At 48.2% G+C, this 20,463-nt stretch overlaps 2 protein-coding genes across 2 annotated transcripts in view; one reads left to right on the top strand and one right to left on the bottom strand.

The window, feature by feature from the left end:
* mettl9 (methyltransferase 9, His-X-His N1-histidine) overlaps positions 1 to 20,463 on the top strand; it is a 34,998-nt gene that overhangs the window by 9,488 nt on the left and 5,047 nt on the right. The window lies entirely within an intron of this gene.
* On the bottom strand, positions 979 to 19,284 carry LOC137340772 (immunoglobulin superfamily member 6-like). The gene is made up of 6 exons (XM_068003521.1): positions 19,159 to 19,284; positions 8,770 to 9,132; positions 4,818 to 4,915; positions 4,061 to 4,117; positions 2,609 to 2,698; positions 979 to 2,058 (listed from the first exon to the last, which is right to left on the bottom strand). Exons 1-6 carry the CDS (start codon positions 19,226 to 19,228, stop codon positions 2,002 to 2,004), a joined length of 735 nt encoding a protein of 244 aa, XP_067859622.1. The 5' UTR covers positions 19,229 to 19,284; the 3' UTR covers positions 979 to 2,001.

Below are 20,463 nucleotides of genomic sequence, written 5' to 3'. Positions count from 1 at the left end.
CGCTACACGTAACCCCACCAGCGAAAAAAAAGTTATCTGTTTTTAATACAACTGGTCATTCTCTCTCTTTCTCTTCCTTTCGGATGTTTTTCTCTCTCTCTCTCTCTCTCTCTCTGTCTCTGTCTTTGGTTCTGGCCTTTTGTATATTCAGTAGTCTAGTATCTAATGTCTCTCTGTCTGAACACCATTCAATTCCTTTGATTGCCTTGATAACGGGCAGTTGGAAAGATTATCTGTAATCACCAGGCATTGTTCTCTGTCTATGTATGCGATAAATTTCAAGGAATCCCACTCACACCTGACGAAGGAGAAAGCCTCCGAAAGCTTGTGATTTTCAAATAAAACTGTTGGACTATAACCTGGTGTTGTAAGATTCCTTACATTTGTACACCCCAGTCCATCACCGGCATCTCCACATCTCAGTTAATAGGATGCAGTCTTGAAGCTGATCCTTCAGTTAGTGATATAAAAATGGAGTTTGAGGCCCAAATACTGATGGAATTCACTGGCCATCAACCAGAACTGGGAAACACTGAAAGATTCTCGTGTTCTGTACCTCTAATTCCTTTGCAGACAGGGCTGCCAATCAGTCACAGTCAGACAAACAGCAGCTCAGATTCTCCCAGTATTAAATCCCAGTGAAATCGATTGGATGCTAATGAGGAAGTGATCACACGCTATCTGGAATCTATCATTTGGTCACAGCCACACATCAACAAGAACAAAGACACATTTATCCCGGTCGTTAACCCATTAACAAACCCCTTATAAACAAGGCTCCAGATACAAAGTCGTTCTCTGACAGGTTATAAAAATTTCTCATTGCTCAGGACAGTCCCTTCGATGAGCATTAACAAATGATGCTAACTCTAGAAGGAGTGGTTAGGTCCTTTGAAATTCAAAAAAAAAAATCGAAAGAATGCTGGGTGATATTTTTTCAAAATAAAAATACAATTTAAAAAAAACCAGTACAATATGTGATGCCCACCATTGCATTTTACTGAAATCTCAGTGGTAATTTCAGCTGGCACAGGCCAGGTTCTTGGCATTACTGTGCCCATCAATCATGGCGTGACGCGGTCAGGTGATGGCTGCTGTAGTCGAGAAACTTTGTTCTCTCGAGCACTTTAAAAAAAAAAAATTCTCAGGGTGTGGCAAGGCCAGCATTTATTGCCCATCCCTAATTGCCCTTGAGAAGGTGGTGGTGAGCCGCCTTCTTGAACCGCTACAGTCCGTGTGGTGACGGTTCTCCCACAGTGCTGTTAGGAAGGGAGTTCCAGGATTTTGACCCAGCGACGATGAAGGAACGGCGATATATTTCCAAGTCGGGATGGTGTGTGACTTGGAGGGGAACGTGCAGGTGGTGTTGTTCCCATGTGCCTGCTGCTCTTGTCTTTCTAGGTGGTAGAGGTCGCGGGTTTGGGAGGTGCTGTCGAAGAAGCCTTGGCGAGTTGCTGCAGTGCATCCTGTGGATGGTACACACTGCAGCCACAGTGCGCCGGTGGTGAAGGGAGTGAATGTTTAGGGTGGTGGATGGGGTGCCAATCAAGCGGGCTGCTTTGTCCTGGATGGTGTGGACCGTCTCGAGTGTTGCTGCACCTAAGGGATCTGTTGGAAAACTCCTTCTGATTGTGGGAGGCGGATAGGTAACCCTGGAATTGACCCTTGACCATTCTGACCCTTGAGCTGTTGGCAGTTAACAGTTTACAATAGTCATGCAATACTGGTCCAAAGTCAACCAGTGCAAGGAGAAGGTTGGGGTGTGGGACACCGTGCTGTCTGGCTATGACAAGGTGACTGTCCCAGAGTAAAAAGCTACTCTTTCCAGGACTGAGTGCTGATCAGAATCTTAATACAAGGTGCTCCTTTCCTGCAATATTGTCTGATGGTTAAGCTCATTGACTGTGAGTCTCCTTTATCTTCTTTTCTAGCTGCTTGAAAGTTCCATTAACTCAATCTCGACCAGTCCATTCATCTCTCGGTTGCCCATTGAACAGGCCCTCATGCGTTTTGATAGATGGAGTCATCGTTCTGATCGTAATCGGTTTGCTCCTCTTCCTACAAATGTAAAAAGCACAACAGACGTCGTTATACGGTGACCACATTAAAAATCGCATTAAAGCAGCCTGCATCACAGGTGTCACCTGACCTTGCGACGCCCACACTGCCAGACTGAATTTTTTTTTTAAATGCTTCTCTCTGGTCACCGTTTAATCCCCAGGTCAGTGGTTCACCTCACGGCCATTAATTGCAGTCAAAGGGTATAATTCCAAAACTGATGAGCAGGTACAAGGGAACATTAGGTGCAGAAAGGCCTGTTCTTGACTTGTTCTTGTTTCCCATTATCTTGCCCTCTGATGACATGAGTCCCAGTATGTGTGGGATCGGCAGTGCATCTTTTCCAGTGTCTGCCAAAAGGAGGCACGGATAAACTGAAAACTACCCCAAGAGGGCTTGCATTATAAAACCTGAAGTGACAGACATGGGCTGACAACGACTCCCTTTAACAGGAACCTGCTTTCACTAATGAATTAAACTCTCTGTACCGAGATTTTACAAGATACAAACAGAGGCCGGGTTAGTGTCTTCTTTCTGGAACTGTACTTACAAAATTTGTCTCTTGGTTTTCACTTCTGTACTTTCTGTTGAACTCCAATGCGAGGGCTTGAAAGGCTCTGCTCTTCTCGTCTTCATTAGGCTGTGTGCAGCGTACAGAAAATAGTCAGACACGGAAGGGAAGGGGGCACTTCGGGGTGGGGCAAAGTAAGAAAGGCCTTTCACCGCCTCCGGACGTCCCAAAGCGCCTCACAGCCAATGACGTACTTTTGAAGTGTAGTCACTGTTGTAATGTAGGAATCGTGACAGCCAATTTGCGCACAGCAAGATCCCACAAACAGCAGTCTGATAATGACCAGATCATCTGCTTTAGTGATATTGGTTGAGGGATAAATATTGGCCAGGACACCGGGGAGAACTCCCCTGCTCTTCTTCAAAATAGCACCGTGGGATCTTTTACATCCACCTGAGGGGGCAGACGGGGACTCGGTTTAACGTCTCGTCCTAGAGACGGGACCTCCGACAGTGTCGGCGCTCCCTCGGTACCGACCCTCCGACAGTGTCGGCGCTCCCTCGGTACCGACCCTCCGACAGTGTCTGCGCTCCCTCGGTACCGACCCTCCGACAGTGTCGGCGCTCCCTCGGTACCGACCCTCCGACAGTGTCGGCGCTCCCTCGGTACCGACCCTCCGACAGTGTCTGCGCTCCCTCGGTACCGACCCTCCGACAGTGTCGGCGCTCCCTCGGTACCGACCCTCCGACAGTGTCTGCGCTCCCTCGGTACCGACCCTCCGACAGTGTCTGCGCTCCCTCGGTACCGACCCTCCGACAGTGTCTGCGCTCCCTCGGTACCGACCCTCCGACAGTGTCGGCGCTCCCTCGGTACCGACCCTCCGACAGTGTCTGCGCTCCCTCGGTACCGACCCTCCGACAGTGTCTGCGCTCCCTCGGTACCGACCCTCCGACAGTGTCGGCGCTCCCTCGGTACTGGCACTGGGAGTGTTGGTCTGGATTACCTGCTCAAGTCTCTGGAGTGGGGCTTGAACCCATGACCTTCTGACTCGGAGGCGAGAGTGCTGCCCACTGATCTACGACTGACACAGGTGCATATTGAGGAGGATAGGCACTAATTGATCATTAGACTCAATCACCCATTTATAGCACCTTTCACACCCTCTGGACGTCCCGAAGCTTCAGAACCAATGAGTTACTTTTTGAAGTGCAGTGACAAAAGCAGCAGCCAATTGGCGCACAGCAAGTTCCCAATATTAATGAGATAAATGTCCAGTTAATCTGTTGTTTTTCTCTGCAGGTGTTGGTTGAGGGAGGAATCTCGGACTGGATGTAGGGGTAGCATTCCCTGCTCTCCCAGTGTCCTGACCAACATTCCATCCCCGAGTGGGATTGTTAATATCCACCTGCACAGGCAGACAGCGCCTTGGATTAACACCTCATCTGATAGAATAACACATTCACATTGAAAAGGATAACGATATCTACGTACAGTGCTGCTGCTGTGGTTGCGATGGGAATCGGCCTTTCTTGTCAAGTGGGTGGTTTGCTGTAGAAAGATAAGGGCAGGTGAAATACGGAGGGACAGGATGCATTATTGACCATTTATTGACCATTGTTTCACTTTGTCACAAGTACAGTCCCCACCACGTAAACCGCCCACGTTTAGATCAGGCAAATAGCACTATCCAATTTCCATCGCCAGTATTGTCAATCACAGCAGCACGTTATGCACGCTGGTTATTTCGGGCAGTACTGGTTATGTCACTGGACTAGTAATCCAGAGAATGTGAGCTTAAGAATTTGAATTCAGTTTAAGAAAAAAAAAATCTGGAAATAAAAATCTGGTTACCGGTAAAAGTGAGCGTGGAGCTGTCGGATTGTTGTAAAAACCCATCTGGTTCACTAATGTCCCTTTAGGGAAGGAGACCTGCCGTCCTTACCCGGTCTGGGCCTAAAGGTGACTCCAGTCCCACACCAACGTGGTTGACTCTTAGCTGCCCTCAGAAGTGGCCCAGCAGGTCACTCGGTTGTACAACCACCTTCTCGGGGCAACGTGGGATGGGGCAATAAATGCCGGCCTTGCCAATGACGCCAACGTCCCGAAAATGATTTAAAAAAAAAAATCCTGTGCCCCCCCCCAAAATTTCTTTTCTTTTGTGCTTGTTTATTTTCTCTTTCCGAGTTTGTCCTCCTGTTGCTGAGGATGGCAATGGGGAAGACTATGAAATGGGCCGTCAGCAACTCACCACGAGAACAATGGTGATGCCGATTGTGTACAGGGAGAGAACGATTGTCAGTGTTGCGTGGAGCCAGGATTCTGCTGCTGTGATCAGTAGTCCGGATGCTGCAATTTAAAAAAAAATCTCCGTTATTTAATCTCGACATTAATCACCGGGTCAGAAGGTTATTTTATCCTTTCTTTGTAATTTGTTTGTCGTCCTCCTACGATCAGTGTTCCCACAACTCCAGCAATTCCTGTACTTCCCGGGAGCTCTGCACATGAGTGGGGAAGGATAGGAAGTTGGCAACTTTACTAATGCATCTGCCCCGCCAAAAAGGGCGTGAGGTGTGGCAGAGGCAGCATGGGGCGGTCCTGCTTGGAGACTGGGCAGAGGAGAGGCAGGAGCAAGGAGGGAGGAATTACATAGAACGTACAGCAAACAAACAGGCCATTCGGCCCAACTGGTCTGTGCCGGTGTTTATGCTCCACACGAGCCTCCTCCCACCCTACTTCATCTCACCCTATCAGCATGTCCTTCTATTCCTTTCTCCCTCATGTGTTTATCTGGCTTCCCCTTAAATGCATCTGTTATTCACCTCAACTACTCCTTGTGGTAGCAAGTTCCACATTCTAACCACTCTCTGGGTAAAGTAGTTTTTCCTGAGTTCCCCATTGGATTTATTAGTGACTTTATGAACATAAGATAAGAACATAAGAAATAGGAGCAGGAGTAGGCCATACGGCCCCTCGAGCCTGCTCCGCCATTCAATCAGATCATGGCTGATCTTCTTCCTCAACTCCACTTTCCTGTCTGATCCCCGTATCCCTTGATTCCCCTCGAGTCCAAAAATCTATTGATTTCAGCCTTGAATATACTCAATGACTGAGCATCCACAGCCCTCTGGGGTAGAGAATTCCAAAGATTCACAACCCTCTGAGTGAAGAAATTCCTCCTCGTCTCAGTCTTAAATGTTCACCCCCTTATCCTGAGACTATGTCCCCTAGTTCTAGACTTTCCAGCCAGGGGAAACAACATCTCAGCATCTACCCTGTCAAGCCCCCTCCGAATCTTTTACGTTTTAATGAGATCACCTCTCATTCTTTTAAACTCCAGAGTGTATAGGCCCATTCTACTCAATCTTTGCTCATAGGACAACCCTCTTATCCCAGGAATCAATCTAGTGAACCTTCGTTGCACCGCCTCTAAGGCAAGTATATCCTTCCTTAGATAAGGAGACCAAAACTGTACACAGTACTCCAGGTGAGGTCTCACCAAAGCCCTGCAGCAAGACTTCCTTACTCTTGTACTCCAACCCCCTTGCAATAAAGGCCAACATAAAATTTGCCTTTCTAATTATTATTATTAGTGACTATCTTATATTTATGACCCCTAGTTTTGGTCTCCCCCACAAGTGGAAACATCTTCTCTACGTTTACCCTTCAAACCCCTTCATAATTTTAAAAACCCTCTAAGGTCACCCCTCAGCCTTCTTTTTCTGGAGAAAAGAGCCCCAGCCTGTGACTCTATATCCTTTTAGTAAAATGGAGTCCAGAACTGTGCACAGTCCCACATAACCTGGTGTACGCCACTACCCGTACTGTAAAGTCCCAATCAGTGCAGAATTCCAGTCCCAGTGTTACCAGAGATAAATAATCGGTTCGGACAGATCTGAAAGACTGAGCTGGGGCTCTTTTCTCTAGAAAAGAGAAGGCTGAGGGGTGACCTGATAGAGGTCTTTAAAGTTATGAAAGGGTTTGATTGGGTAGATGTAGAGAAAATGTTTCCACTTGTGGGGGGTGACCAGAACTAGAGGTGATAAATATAAGATATTCACTAATAAATCCAATAGGGAATTCACCCAGAGAGTGGTGAGAATGTGGAACTCGCTACCACAAGGAGTAGTTGAGGTAAATAACATCAATGCATTTAAGGGGAAGCTAAATAAATACATGAGGGAGAAAGGAATAGAAGGATATGCTGATAGGGTGAGATGAAGTAGAGAGGAAGGAGGGAGAGGGTGGAGCATAAACACCGGCATAGATCAGTTGGGCTGAATGGCCTGTTTCTGTGCTGTACATTCTAGGTAATTCTATGTAAAGGACGCTAATTTATCTTTCCATAAGTGAATGAAAAATTGAATTTCATAGGAACAGGAGTAGGCCATTCAGCCCCTCGTGCCTGCTACACCATTTGATAAGATCATGGCTGATCTGTGATCTAACTCCATATACCTGCCTTTGGCCCATATCCCTTAATACCTTTGGTTGCCAAAAAGCTATTTATCTCAGATTTAAATTTAGCAATTGAGCTAGTATCAATTGCCGTTTGCGGAAGAGAGTTCCAAACTTCTACCACCCTTTGTGTGTAGAAATGTTTTCTAATCTCACTCCTGAAAGGTCTGGCTCTAATTTTTAGACTGTGCCCCCTACTCCTAAAATCCCCAACCAGCGGAAATAGTTTCTCTCTATCCACCCTATCTGTTCCCCTTAATATCTTATAAACTTCGATTAGATCACCCCTTAACCTTCGAAACTCTAGAGGATACAACCCCAATTTGTGTAATCTCTCCTCGTAACTTAACCCTTGAAGTCCAGGTATCATTCTAGTAAACCTACGCTGCACTCCCTCCAAGGCCAGTATGTCCTTCCGAAGGTGCGGTGCCCAGAACTGCTCGCAGTACTCCAGGTGCGGTCTAACCAGGGTTTCACGTGAGGTGGCCAAGTGAATTGCAACTACAGTGAAACTATGGACAGCCTTCAATGCACCAAGTATCTTTTACAACTTAAAACACAGGACAGCGCGAGGCGGCAGCAGGTTTTGTGAAAGAAGCGGCTTTTGGGGAATGGGGAGCCCTTTACCCAGCATCCATAGCGGCAGAGAAACCGCCCTATCTCTGGGATTGAATGCTCGCTCGGCTCGATCCCGGGGATAGGACGGTGTCTCTGGGATTGAATGCTCGCTCGGCTCGATCCCAGGGATAGGACGGTGTCTCTGGGATTGAATGCTCGCTCGGCTCGATCCCGGGGATAGGACGGTGTCTCTGGGATTGAATGCTCGCTCGGCTCGATCCCGGGGATAGGACGGTGTCTCTGGGATTGAATGCTCGCTCGGCTCGATCCCGGGGATAGAGCGGTTTCTCTGGGATTGAATGCTCGCTCGGCTCGATCCCGGGGATAGGACGGTGTCTCTGGGATTGAATGCGCGCTCGGCTCGATCCCGGGGATAGGACGGTGTCTCTGGGATTGAATGCTCGCTCGGCTCGATCCCGGGGATAGAGCAGTGTCTCTGGGATTGAATGCTCGCTCGGCTCGATCCCGGGGATAGGACGGTGTCTCTGGGATTGAATGCTCGCTCGGCTCGATCCCGGGGATAGAGCGGTGTCTCTGGGATTGAATGCTCGCTCGGCTCGATCCCGAGGATAGAGCAGTGTCTCTGGGATTGAATGCTCGCTCGGCTCGATCCAAGGGAAAGAGCGGTTTCTCTGGGATTGAATGCTCGCTCGGCTCGATCCCGGGGATAGGACGGTGTCTCTGGGATTGAATGCTCGCTCGGCTCGATCCCGAGGATAGAGGGGTTTCTCTGCTGCTATGGATGCTGGGTAAAGAATTCCCCATTCTTCTGAGAATGTTTACTGTACATACAATGACCGTTTTGAAAATAAGGACAATCGAAAAAAAAGGATAAGCTGATGCCAGTCCCTAGGGTGTCTGTAATTTACAGGTCTCACTGTACCTTACAATGGGAGCCCTGTATCCAATGCTCTGATGAAGCCGTGATTTATAGGACTTATCAAATATACATTTTAAGGAGTTTTTTTACGGACTATATAGTTCTTCACGATGTGCAAGCCTTTTCTGTGCAATGTACCAAAAGTGCACGGGAAGGTGCAAGGTTTACACCATGTGTTACAGCAGTGGTGCCCCAGTGAGCTGACACCACCCATGTTTCCCAACGTTTCACCCAACGTGCGACTGACCTCTGACCACCAGCGTTGTGCCACTTCCCGTTTGTTTGGACTTGTCTATGTGGGTGCTGTGATAGGCTACGCCACAGTAGTACACGCCGCTATCGAGCTGGTCCACTTGTTGAATTCTCAAGGTGGCGTCACCTTGGGCAGCCAGGCCGTGCAGATGAAACTTCCCGGGACTCCCCGTGTTCGAGCAAGCCCCCAGACACAGGCTGCTCCCCTTGTTGCTGCTGATCCTGAACCATTGAATTTTCGGATGACCAGAGCACCCGGGACCGGTGAACTTGCAGGGAATGGTCAGGTTGTCAGTTGAATATCTTTCGATGAAAGGCTCTTGGTTGACGGTTACATTACAATTTTGAGCGGCAAAGCCTGTTGAGAATAAACATTGCTACTTTATTCCGCCTTTACTTGCCGCTAAGCTGTAAATGTTAAACAGGCCATGAGAAAAGACCATTCAGCCCATCAAGCTCGTTCCTTGACCATGTGCAGTCCACTCCATCATGGAATCTTGTCAACTCATTTTATCTCCTGACCAAAGACTCTGCAAAGTTTCCTCTTGCTTTCCCCACACACCCCCTGCCAAGATAAATTGATCCAAATTCCATGGCCCCTCTCTTAAGTTTACTTCCTACATTATACACCCCTGCCTCAGTTACCTTCCTTGCTGTGACATTTCTCTGGCCCCAGCAACTTCAGAACTTTCCATCTCAGTCCCAAACTGATATTTCTCCAATTCTTTTCAAAAGGTATTTGCACCAGATAACAGTTTCAGGCAGGAAAAGACCTTCAGCCCATCTAGTCCACCTATCCACAGTATCCCCTTCGGTCCATCTAGTCCACCTATCCACAGTATTCCCAGGTATACACGGGTATCATGGGGAGTAGTTAGTTTGGTAAGTAATAGGTCCTAACTCACTAGCCTACTGGAATTCTTTGAGGGAGTAACATAGCCAGTGGGAGAGGATAAACCAGTAGATGTGGTAAGCCTACAAAACAGCAAAAGTAATTGGTTGGCCGTAAAGCGTTTGGGACGTCCTGAGGACATGAAAGGAGTTGTATAAATGCAAATTCTTACGCGGAGTTTCAGAAGGCATGTGGCAGAGTTCCTTGAGTAAGACCAAGAGGGAAGGTTAGAGCTCATTTGAGAATTGGCACAGCAACAGAGTGATAAACGGAAAATGCTCTGCGAGGGAAAAATGCAACCAGTGCAGTTCCCCAGGGGACAGTCCGGGGGCCCTCGGAGGGGACGGTCCGGGGGCCCTCGGAGGGGACGGTCCGGGGGCCCTCGGAGGGGACGGTCCGGGGGCCCTCGGAGGGGACGGTCCTGGGGCCCTCGGAGGGGACGGTCCTGGGGCCCTCCAAGAAGCAATGTTGAAATGGGGTTTAATTAACCCTTTTTAAAACGGAGCTGTATCGCTATCCCTTCAGGAGAAGAGTTGAAGATTGTAGAGATATTGGCAACATTTCATTTTTTTTTCCAGAGATTTTTTTTATTCGTTCATGGGATCTGGGCATCGCTGGCAAGGCCGGCATTTATTGCCCATCCCTAATTACCCTTGAGAAGGTGGTGGTAGGGGATGGAACTTGGTGTCCCTTGAAATGGGGGATTTGCAGATGAGGGGGGGAGTCCATGATGGAATAATCATTCATGGACTCCGGAGTGGAGTGGGTTGATGGGCTGAATGGCCTTTTTTGTTCTTATTTTACATTCGTGTCCTCCGGCTCTCTTATAGAATCATAGAAGTTCACAACACGGAAACAGGCCCTTCAGCCCAACATGTCCCTGTCGCCCAGTTTATACCACTAAGCTAGTCCCAATTGCCTGCACTTGGCCCATATCCCTCTATACCCATCTTACCCATGTAACTGTCCAAATGCTTTTTAAAAGACAAAATTGTACCCACCTCTACTACTGCCTCTGGCAGCTCGTTCCAGACACTCGCCACCCTTTGAGTGGAAAAAATTGCCACTCTGGACCCTTTTGTATCTCTCCCCTCTCATCTTAAATCTATGCCCCCTCGTTATAGACTCACCTATCTTTGGGAAAAGATTTTGACTATCGACCTTATCTATGCCCCTCATTATTTTATAGACTTGTATAAGATCACCCCTAAACCTCCTACTCTCCAGGGAAAAAAGTCTCAGTCTATCCAACCTCTCCCTATAAGTCAAACCATCAAGTCCCGGTAGCATCCTAGTAAATCTTTTCTGCACTCTTTCTAGTTTAATAATATCCTTTCTATAATAGGGTGACCAGAACTGTACACAGTATTCCAAGTGTGGACTTACTAATGTCTTGTACAACTTCAACAAGACATCCCAACTCCTGTATTCAATGTTCTGACCAATGAAACCAAGCATGCCGAATGCCTTCTTCACCACCCTATCCACCTGTGACTCCACTTTCAAGGAGCTATGAACCTGTACTCCTAGATCTCTTTGTTCTATAACTCTCCCCAACACCATACCATTAACGGAGTAGGTCCTGGCCCGATTCGATCTACCAAAATGCATCACCTCTAAATTAAACTCCATCTGCCATTCATCGGCCCACTGGCCCAATTTATCAAGATCCCGTTGCAATCCTAGATAACCTTCTTCACTCTCCATAATGCCACCAATCTTGGTGTCATCTGCAAACTTACTAACCATGCCTCCTAAATTATCATTCAAATCATTAATATAAATAACAAATAACAGCGGACCCAGCACCGATCCCTGAGGCACACCGCTGGTCACAGGCCTCCAGTTTGAAAAACAACCCTCTACAACCACCCTCTGTCTTCTGTCGTCAAGCCAATGTTGTATCCAATTGGCTACCTCACCTTGGATCCCGTGAGATTTAACCTTATGTAACAACCTACCATGCGGTACCTTGTCAAAGGCTTTGCTGAGGTCCATGTAGACCACGTCTACTGCACAGCCCTCATCTATCTTCTTGGTTACCCCTTTAAAAAACTCAATCAAATTCGTGAGACATGATTTTCCTCTCACAAAACCATGCTGACTGTTCCTAATCAGTCCCTGCCTCTCCAAATGCCTGTAGATCCTGTCTCTCAGAATACCCTCTAACAACTTACCCACTACAGATGTCAGGCTCACCGGTCTGTAGTTCCCAGGCTTTTCCCTGCCGCCCTTCTTAAACAAAGGCACAACATTTGCTACCCTCCAATCTTCAGGCACCTCACCTGTAGCTGTCGATGATTCAAATATCTCTGCTAGGGGACCCGCAATTTCCTCCCTAACCTCCCATAACGTCCTGGGATACATTTCATCAGGTCCCGGAGATTTATCTACCTTGATGCGTGTTAAGACTTCCAGCACCTCCCTCTCTGTAATATGTACACTCCTCAAGACATCCCTATTTATTTCCCCAAGTTCCCTAACATCCATGCCTTTCTCAACCGTAAATACCGATGTGAAATATTCATTTAGGATCTCACCCATCTCTTGTGGTTCCGCACATAGATGACCTTGTTGATCCTTAAGAGGCCCTACTCTCTCCCTAGTTACTCTTTTGCCCTTTATGTATTTGTAGAAGCTCTTTGGATTCTCCTTTGCCTTATCTGCCAAAGCAATCTCATGTCCCCTTTTTGCCCTCCTGATTTCTCTCTTAACTCTACTCCGGCAATCTCTATACTCTTCAAGGGATCCACTTGATCCCAGCTGCCTATGCATGTCATATGCCTCCTTTTTGACTAGGGCCACAATCTCCCGAGTCATCCAAGGTTCCCTACTTCTACCAGCCTTGCTCTTCACTTTATAAGGAATGTGCTTACCCTGAACCCTGGTTAACACACTTTTGAAAGCCTCCCACTTACCAGACGTCCCTTTGCCTGCCAACAGACTCTCCCAATCAACTTCTGAAAGTTCCTGTCTAATACCATCAAAATTGGCCTTTCCCCAATTTAGAATTTTAACTTTTGGGCCGGATCTATCATTTTCCATAGCTATCTCAAAACTAATGGAATTATGATCACTGGTCCCAAAGTGATCCCTCACTAACACTTCTGTCACCTGCCCTTCCTTATTTCCCAAGAGGAGGTCAAGTTTTGCCCCCTCTCTAGTCGGGCCATCCACATACTGAATGAGAAATTCTCCTGAATACACTCAACAAATTTCTCTCCATCCAAGCCCCTAATGCTATGGCTGTCCCAGTCAATGTTAGGAAAGTTAAAGTCCCCTACTATTACCACCCTATTTTTCTTGCAGCTGTCTGTAATCTCCTTACATATTTGCTCCTCAATTTCCCATTGACTATTTGGGGGTCTGTAGTACAATCCTATCAAAGTGATCTCTCCCTTCTTATTTTTCAGTTCTACCCATATAGACTCAGTGGGCGAACCCTCGGATATATCCCCTCTCACTACTGCCGTGATGTTCTCCTTAATCAAGAACGCAACTCCCCCTCCTCTCTTACCTCCTGCTCTATCTTTCCTATAGCATCTGTACCCTGGAACATTGAGCTGCCAGTTCTGCCCCTCCCTTAGCCATGTTTCAGTAATAGCTATAACATCCCAGTCCCATGTACCCATCCATGCCCTGAGTTCATCTGCCTTGCCCATCAGACTTCTTGCATTGAAATAAATGCAGTTTAATCTAGACTTCCCTTGGTCTTTGCCCTGCTTTCTCAGACCATCTGTCCGTTCATGTTTTGTACACTCTCCCTTACTGCCTTTTGTTTCTGTGACCACTTTACTTCCCACTGACTTCCTGCATCGGTTCCCATCCCCCTGCCACATTAGTTTAAACCCTCCCCAACAGCACTGGCAAACACTCCCCCTCGGACATTGGTTCCAGTCCTGCCCAGATGCAGACCGTCCAATTTGTGCTGGTCCCACCTCCCCCAGAACCGGTTCCAATGGCCCAGGAATTTGAATCCCTCCCTCTTGCACCATCTCTCAAGCCACGTATTCATCCTAGCTATCCTGTCATTCCTACTCTGACTAGCCCGTGGCACTGGTAGCAATCCTGAGATTACTACCTTTGAGGTCCTACTTTTTAGTTTAACTCCTAACTCCCTAAATTCAGCTTGTAGGACCTCATCCCGTTTTTTACCTATATCGTTGGTACCTATATGCACCACGACAACTGACTGTTCAGCCTCCCCCTCCAGAATGTCCTGCAGCCGCTCCGAGACATCCCTGACCCTTGCACCAGGGAGGCAACATACCATCCTGGAGTCTCGGTTGCGTCCGCAGAAACGCCTGTCTATTCCCCTTACAATCGAGTCCCCTATCACTATAGCTATGCCACTCTTTTTCCAGCCCTCCTGTGCAGCAGAGCCAGCCACGGTGCCATGAACCTGGCCGCTGCCACCTTCCCCTGGTGAGCCATCACCCCCAACAGCATCCAAAACGGTATACCTGTTTGAGAGGGGGATGGCCACAGGGGGAACCCTGCACTACCTGCCTGCACCTCCTACTCTGCCTGGTGGTCACCCATTCACTTCCTGCCTGTACACCCTTTACCTGCGGTGTGACCAACTCACTGAACGTGCTATCCACGAGTTTCTCTGCATCGCGGATGCTCCACAGTGAATCCACCCGCAGCTCCAGCTCCGAGATACGATCGGTCAGTAGCTGCAGGTGGACACACTTCCTGCACACATGGTTTTCTCCCAACATGAGCTCCTCGCTCTTGTTCATTATCCAGTGACCCTTGTTGGGAGACATCTGATGAGATCAGGATTAGGTGGGGCTGGGATTCCCCCTTTTTTTTCCCCGCACCCCACTCTCCCCCTCTTCCCTCCGCCCCCTGCAAAACCTCCATCGTTGTGAGAGGATCTGGCCTGCGAGCCTGTCTCTGTGGTGATGGGCCTGGAGCTCTCCCCGTGCACTGCCCATGTGCTGGGTGAGACGTTGGCGATGTCCAGCCCAAGGGGTAAAGCACTGGAATATTTTAAACAGAATTCCTGTAAAACATTTGCCTTCCAGGATAAGGGAACACGATCTTGGTGGGAGTTGGTTTTATTTATTGAGCAGACAATCCTTAGGATTGCGAAGTATGGAGAAGTGTTTCATACAGGTGTTAATCTCACATTATATACTTAAGGGGCACTGTCTTCACGGAAAGGAGTTTGGCAAATCTTATGCTCAGCTTAAGGACACAATTCGCATTGAAATGTTTCATTGTAACCTCTCCAACAGTCACATCAGTAAAACCAGTACTTGTATCATTGAGTTAATTAGACCAGCAGATTCCTGGGCTGAGGAGGAGGGATGAAACCAACCAGAGGTCTTGCTCTTGATTGGTCTCCAGTGACCCCCCACCCACCTCCAGTAGTGTGCACGACCGGTGAGGGAGGGGGGGGCTAGTGTGCACGTCTGGTGAGTGAGGGGGGGGTTAGTGTGCACGTCTGGTGAGGGAGGGGGGGGTTAGTGTGCACGTCTGGTGAGGGAGGGGGGTTAGTGTGCACGTCTGGTGAGGGAGGGGGTTAGTGTGCACATCCAGTGAGGGTGAGGGAGAGGGGGTTAGTGTGCACGTCTGGTGAGGGAGGGGGGTTAGTGTGCACGTCTGGTGAGGGAGGGGGTTAGTGTGCACGACTGGTGAGGGTGAGGGGTTAGTGTGCACGTCTGGTGAGGGAGGGGGGTTAGTGTGCACTTTGGGTGAGGGAGGGGGTTAGTGTGCACTTTGGGTGAGGGAGGGGGTTAGTGTGCACGACTGGTGAGGGAGGGGGGTTAGTGTGCACGACCGGTGAGGGAGGGGGGTTAGTGTGCACGACCGGTGAGGGAGGGGGGTTAGTGTGCACATTGGGTGAGGGAGGGGGGTTAGTGTGCACGACCGGTGAGGGAGGGGGGTTAGTGTGCACGACTGGTGAGGGAGGGGGGTTAGTGTGCACGACTGGTGAGGGAGGGGGGTTAGTGTGCACGACTGGTGAGGGAGGGGGGTTAGTGTGCACATTGGGTGAGGGAGGGGGGTTAGTGTGCACGACCGGTGAGGGAGGGGGGTTAGTGTGCACGACTGGTGAGGGAGGGGGGTTAGTGTGCACGACTGGTGAGGGAGGGGGGTTAGTGTGCACGACCGGTGAGGGAGGGGGGTTAGTGTGCACGACCGGTGAGGGAGGGGGTTAGTGTGCACGACCGGTGAGGGAGGGGGGTTAGTGTGCACATTGGGTGAGGGAGGGGGGTTAGTGTGCACGACCGGTGAGGGAGGGGGGTTAGTGTGCACGACTGGTGAGGGAGGGGGGTTAGTGTGCACGACTGGTGAGGGAGGGGGGTTAGTGTGCACGACTGGTGAGGGAGGGGGGTTAGTGTGCACGACCGGTGAGGGAGGGGGGTTAGTGTGCACGTCTGGTGAGGGAGGGGGTTAGTGTGCACATTGGGTGAGGGAGGGGGGTTAGTGTGCACGACCGGTGAGGGAGGCGGGCGGTTTGGGCTCATCAAAGATGTCCTCCCCCTGCTGAATAGCCACTGTCTAAGGTCACGTGAAGAATGACCCGGTTGGTTGAGGATTGTGAAACTCGAGCTGAGTCCATCAGGAGGGGGTGAAGGGGGATTTTTGCCGAGCACTTTTTCAGGAAGTGACCAGGAGTTGTGCAATCGCACGTTGAGTGGAGTTGAGTTGCTGGCACTGAGTTGCGTTAGTGTATAAATAGTGCAATGTTGGACAATTGAGGAAGAAAGAGCAAGTATTAAGTGATCTTTTATATCCGATTCTCAGTGCAAGAGGTTTTGCCAGATGCTGGTAATTAGCCCGATGAAACCACAGTGCCTATTACTGGAGACAAAACTCGTGTCTCAGGTCTGTGAACTCGTACAGTCAATCTGGGGACATTGTGTGATACTTTACCACTCGCACGCACATCCACACACAGACCATAATATTCATTAAAAGAAAATCGTACAGTTGCCGCTTTTCAGTTAAATGGAAATAGAAATGTAACGGGTGCTTTCAATCTGTGACTAATGTCACACGAGGCCTGAATTGGAGGAGCGCTGAGATCTCGGAGGGTCGTAGGACTGGAGGAGGTTACAGAGATAGGGAGGGGCGAGGCCATGGAGGGATTTAACACGATGATGAGAATTTTAAATCGAGGCATTGCCAGACTGGGAGCCATTGTAGGTCAGTGAGCATGTGGGGTGATGGGTGAACGGGACTTGGTGAGAGTTAGGATACGGGCAGCAGAGTTTTGGATGAGTTGAAGTTTATGGAGGGTGGACGATGGGAGGCCGGCCAGGAGAGCATTGGAATAGTTGAGTCTGGAGGTAACAAAGGCACGGATGAGGGTCTCAGCAGCAGCAGATGGGCTGAGGCAGGGACAGAAACGGTTGATGTTGCAGAGGTGGGAGTAGGCGGTCTTGGTGATGGAGCAGATATGCGGTCTGTAGCTCATCTCAGGGTCAAATAGGACGCCAAGGTTGTGGACAGTCTGATTCAGCCTCAGACAGTGGCCAGGGAGAGGGATGGAGTCGGTAACTAGGGAACGGAGTTTGTGGCGGGGACCAAAGACAATGGCTTCAGTCTTCCCAATATTTAATTGGAGGAAATTTCGGCTCATCCAAGACTGGATGTCGGACCAGCAGTGTTACAAATGAGAGACAGTGAAGGGGTCGAGAGAGGAGCAGATCAATCCACCTGTGAGCAACTTGTTTTACCTAATCCTTTTAAATAAAATTAAGCCCTTCCTGGTCATCCTGTGTGTGTGAATCCCCACGTCCTTACACTGACCGGTACAGTTTCAGTACTAGAAATAATTGAAATAGTAACCTTGTCTCTCATTACTTCATATTTTAGTTACAGTCTTCCTAGCAAATTTTGTCCTAATATTTGTCTGTTGATGGTGCAATAATTTGTGAAATATTTTGGCCTTACTGTAATTCGTGTGCTGCCAGTTCCCAATGAAATATTTTTGCTCCAGAAAACATTCCATTCACCTTGTGAGAAATTGTTTAAAACGTGTTTTATCTTTTTATAAAGGAAGACCAGCACTGCCGATAACCTTGTTATCAGTGACTGCTCTCCCTTGCCCCATCCCTGTTGGGGCTGGATGTTGAAGGGTTAATGTACAAACCACACACGATGACTCAAGCTGCAGTTAATTCCTCATAATAGCAACAACTTTACACCAACAAAAAGTTATTTGCTCTTTCCCCTTTTCCCTCTTACTGTTACAATTCAACTTTTCCCTGATTCCAAAAAAGCTTGATTGCAGCTTAAAAAGTAAAAAGCAGGGAGATTTGAACAGCAGCTTCTCAACACTCTCAGAAATATTCGAAAGCACTTCACATATAGTGTTATTACAATGTGTTATTCTTGTGTGGGACAATGTGACAGCCATTTTGTGTACAGCAAGAGCTTATTGGGATGAATAATCAGTTTGTTTTTAGTGATGTTGGTTGAGGATAGAATGTTGGCCAAGACTTCAGGCGAACTCCCACATTCTTCTTTGAATCGTGGCCATGGGATCGTTTACGTCCACCTGAAGGGGCAGATGGGGCCTTGGTTTAACGTCTCATCCGAAAGACGGCACCTCCGACAATGCAGCACTCCCTCAAGTGCTCCACAGAGGTATCAACGTGGATTTATGTGCTCAAGTCTCTGGAGTAAGGTTTGAACCCATGAGCTTCTGACGCAGAGAAGAAAGTGAGCCCAATGCAGTAAATAGTCTCAAACTTAACATATGAGATGGGTTCAATACAAAAAAACCCAGGGCAGGTACAGCACGGATTAGATACAGAGTAAAGCTCCCTCTACACTGTCCCATCAAACACTCCCAGGGCAGGTACAGCACGGGTTAGATACAGAGTAAAGCTCCCTCTACACTGTCCCATCAAACACACCCAGGGCAGGTACAGCACGGGTTAGATACAGAGTAAAGCTCCCTCTACACTGTCCCATCAAACACTCCCAGGGCAGGTATAACACTATTAGATACATAGAAGTTACAACATGGAAACAGGCCATTTCCCTGGTGGTGTTTAACCTCCATGTGAGCAAATAATCCGAAAGATGTTTACCCACCCTGTTCCCATGACCTTTTATGCCCTTTTGCTTCACCAACTCTCCATTCTAATCTCGAATGTTGACACGGTTTGTGAAGCAGGCAGTACAGGTTGGTGTCCGGTTTAATCCCCAGTCTGTGCTGAGTTAGAGACGACAAACAGCCTCGATGCTCCTGATCTAGGAATCGTCCACATCATTCCAGGTTCCTGCTCCCAGTGACTCTTCAGTGACCTTCACTGGCCTTGAACATAAACAGGATCGGGCTTTGGCCGTGATGCCTCTCATGGCTAATTTGCCCCGCTGATGCTCACTGTCTCGGCTCGCAGGCGAAGAGGGTGAGGTACCTCAGGGATGTTGCAATCCACTCAACACTACCCTGCCACAAGTCAGGGTCATCGTGGGGATTTGGGGAGGGGGGAGCAAAGTAAAACTGAGTTGAGGAATTCTCACCTGCTATGTGAAGGTTGACTGCTTGATGGAAAAGCAAGAGGATCTTGCCAAATCTAATCGGCAGCGCCATCGTTCAACTGCTTCGAGCTCAAATTGAGAACTCTGCGAGAGCTCTTAGTTGGGAAATTATTTCCTTCTTTCTGTAGCCGCCACGTCACTGGGAGAGGAAGTTGCCTGGGAGCACGTGGCTCTGAATAGCAGTGATTTTGTGAGTGTGAGTGTGTGAGTGTGAGTGTCTCTCTGCATACGCTGTATAATAATGATTGTGTCTCTCACGCAGTGTTGAGTCAATGTGAAGACATTCAGGAGTTAAGGTTTGACTCAGACCCTTAACTGTGTGAGTCAGTGTATAGATCATCTCACTGTGTGTGTGTAGATTATTTGAGTTGTGTAAGTATACAGATCCTGTGCATGCAGATTGTACAGATTATGGATGTTTGTGTATATACAGACTTAATGCTTGTGTAGATTATCTGTCTTGTGTACAGATATAGATTCTGTGTGTGTACAGATTGAATGAATTGTGTGTGTATTATTGTGACTCAGTTGCACACTGTGTTTGTGTATAGATTTAAAATCATAGAATCATAGAAGTTTACAACATGGAAACAGGCCCTTCGGCCCAACATGTCCATGTCGCCCAGTTTATACCACTAAGCTAGTCCCAATTGCCTGCACTTGGCCCATATCCCTCTATACCCATCTTACCCATGAAACTGTCCAAATGCTTTTTAAAAGACAAAATTGTACCCGCCTCTACTACTGCCTCTGGCAGCTCGTTCCAGACACTCACCACCCTTTGAGTGAAAAAATTGCCCCTCTGGACCCTTTTGTATCTCTCCCCTCTCACCTTAAATCTATGTCCCCTCGTTATAGACTCCCCTACCTTTGGGAAAAGATTTTGACTATCTACCTTATCTATGCTCCTCATTATTTTATAGTCTTCTATAAGATCACCCCTTAACCTCCTACTCTCCAGGGAAAAAAGCCCCAGTCTATCTAACCTCTCCCTATAAGTCAAACCATCAAGTCCCGGTAGCATCCTAGTAAATCTTTTCTGCACTCTTTCTAGTTTAATAATATCCTTTCTATAATAGGGTGACCAGAACTGTACACAGTATTCCAAGTGTGGCCTTACTAATGTCTTGTACAACTTCAACAAGACATCCCAACTCCTGTATTCAATGTTCTGACCAATGAAACCAAGCATGCTGAATGCCTTCTTCACCACCCTATCCACCTGTGACTCCACTTTCAAGGAGCTATGAACCTGTACTCCTAGATCTCTTTGTTCTATAACTCTCC

The sequence above is a fragment of the Heptranchias perlo genome, chromosome 22 (genome assembly GCF_035084215.1).
Source record: "Heptranchias perlo isolate sHepPer1 chromosome 22, sHepPer1.hap1, whole genome shotgun sequence".
Lineage (NCBI taxonomy): Eukaryota > Metazoa > Chordata > Chondrichthyes > Hexanchiformes > Hexanchidae > Heptranchias > Heptranchias perlo.
The sequence above is the reverse complement of the archived record's forward strand: the minus strand, read 5'-3'. Positions and strand labels throughout refer to the sequence as shown.

Bases quoted from the DNA above. Each gene is read 5' to 3' on its own strand.
- LOC137340772 (XM_068003521.1), bottom strand. From the start codon at position 19,228: ATGGCGCTGCCGATTAGATTTGGCAAGATCCTCTTGCTTTTCCATCAA. The intron at 9,133-19,158 runs GTGAGAATTCCT...TATTCTCAACAG, and splicing joins AGTCAACCTTCACATAGCAG to GCTTTGCCGCTCAAAATTGT. The intron at 2,059-2,608 runs GTAAGTACAGTT...TTACATTTGTAG, and splicing joins AAAACCAAGAGACAAATTTT to GAAGAGGAGCAAACCGATTA.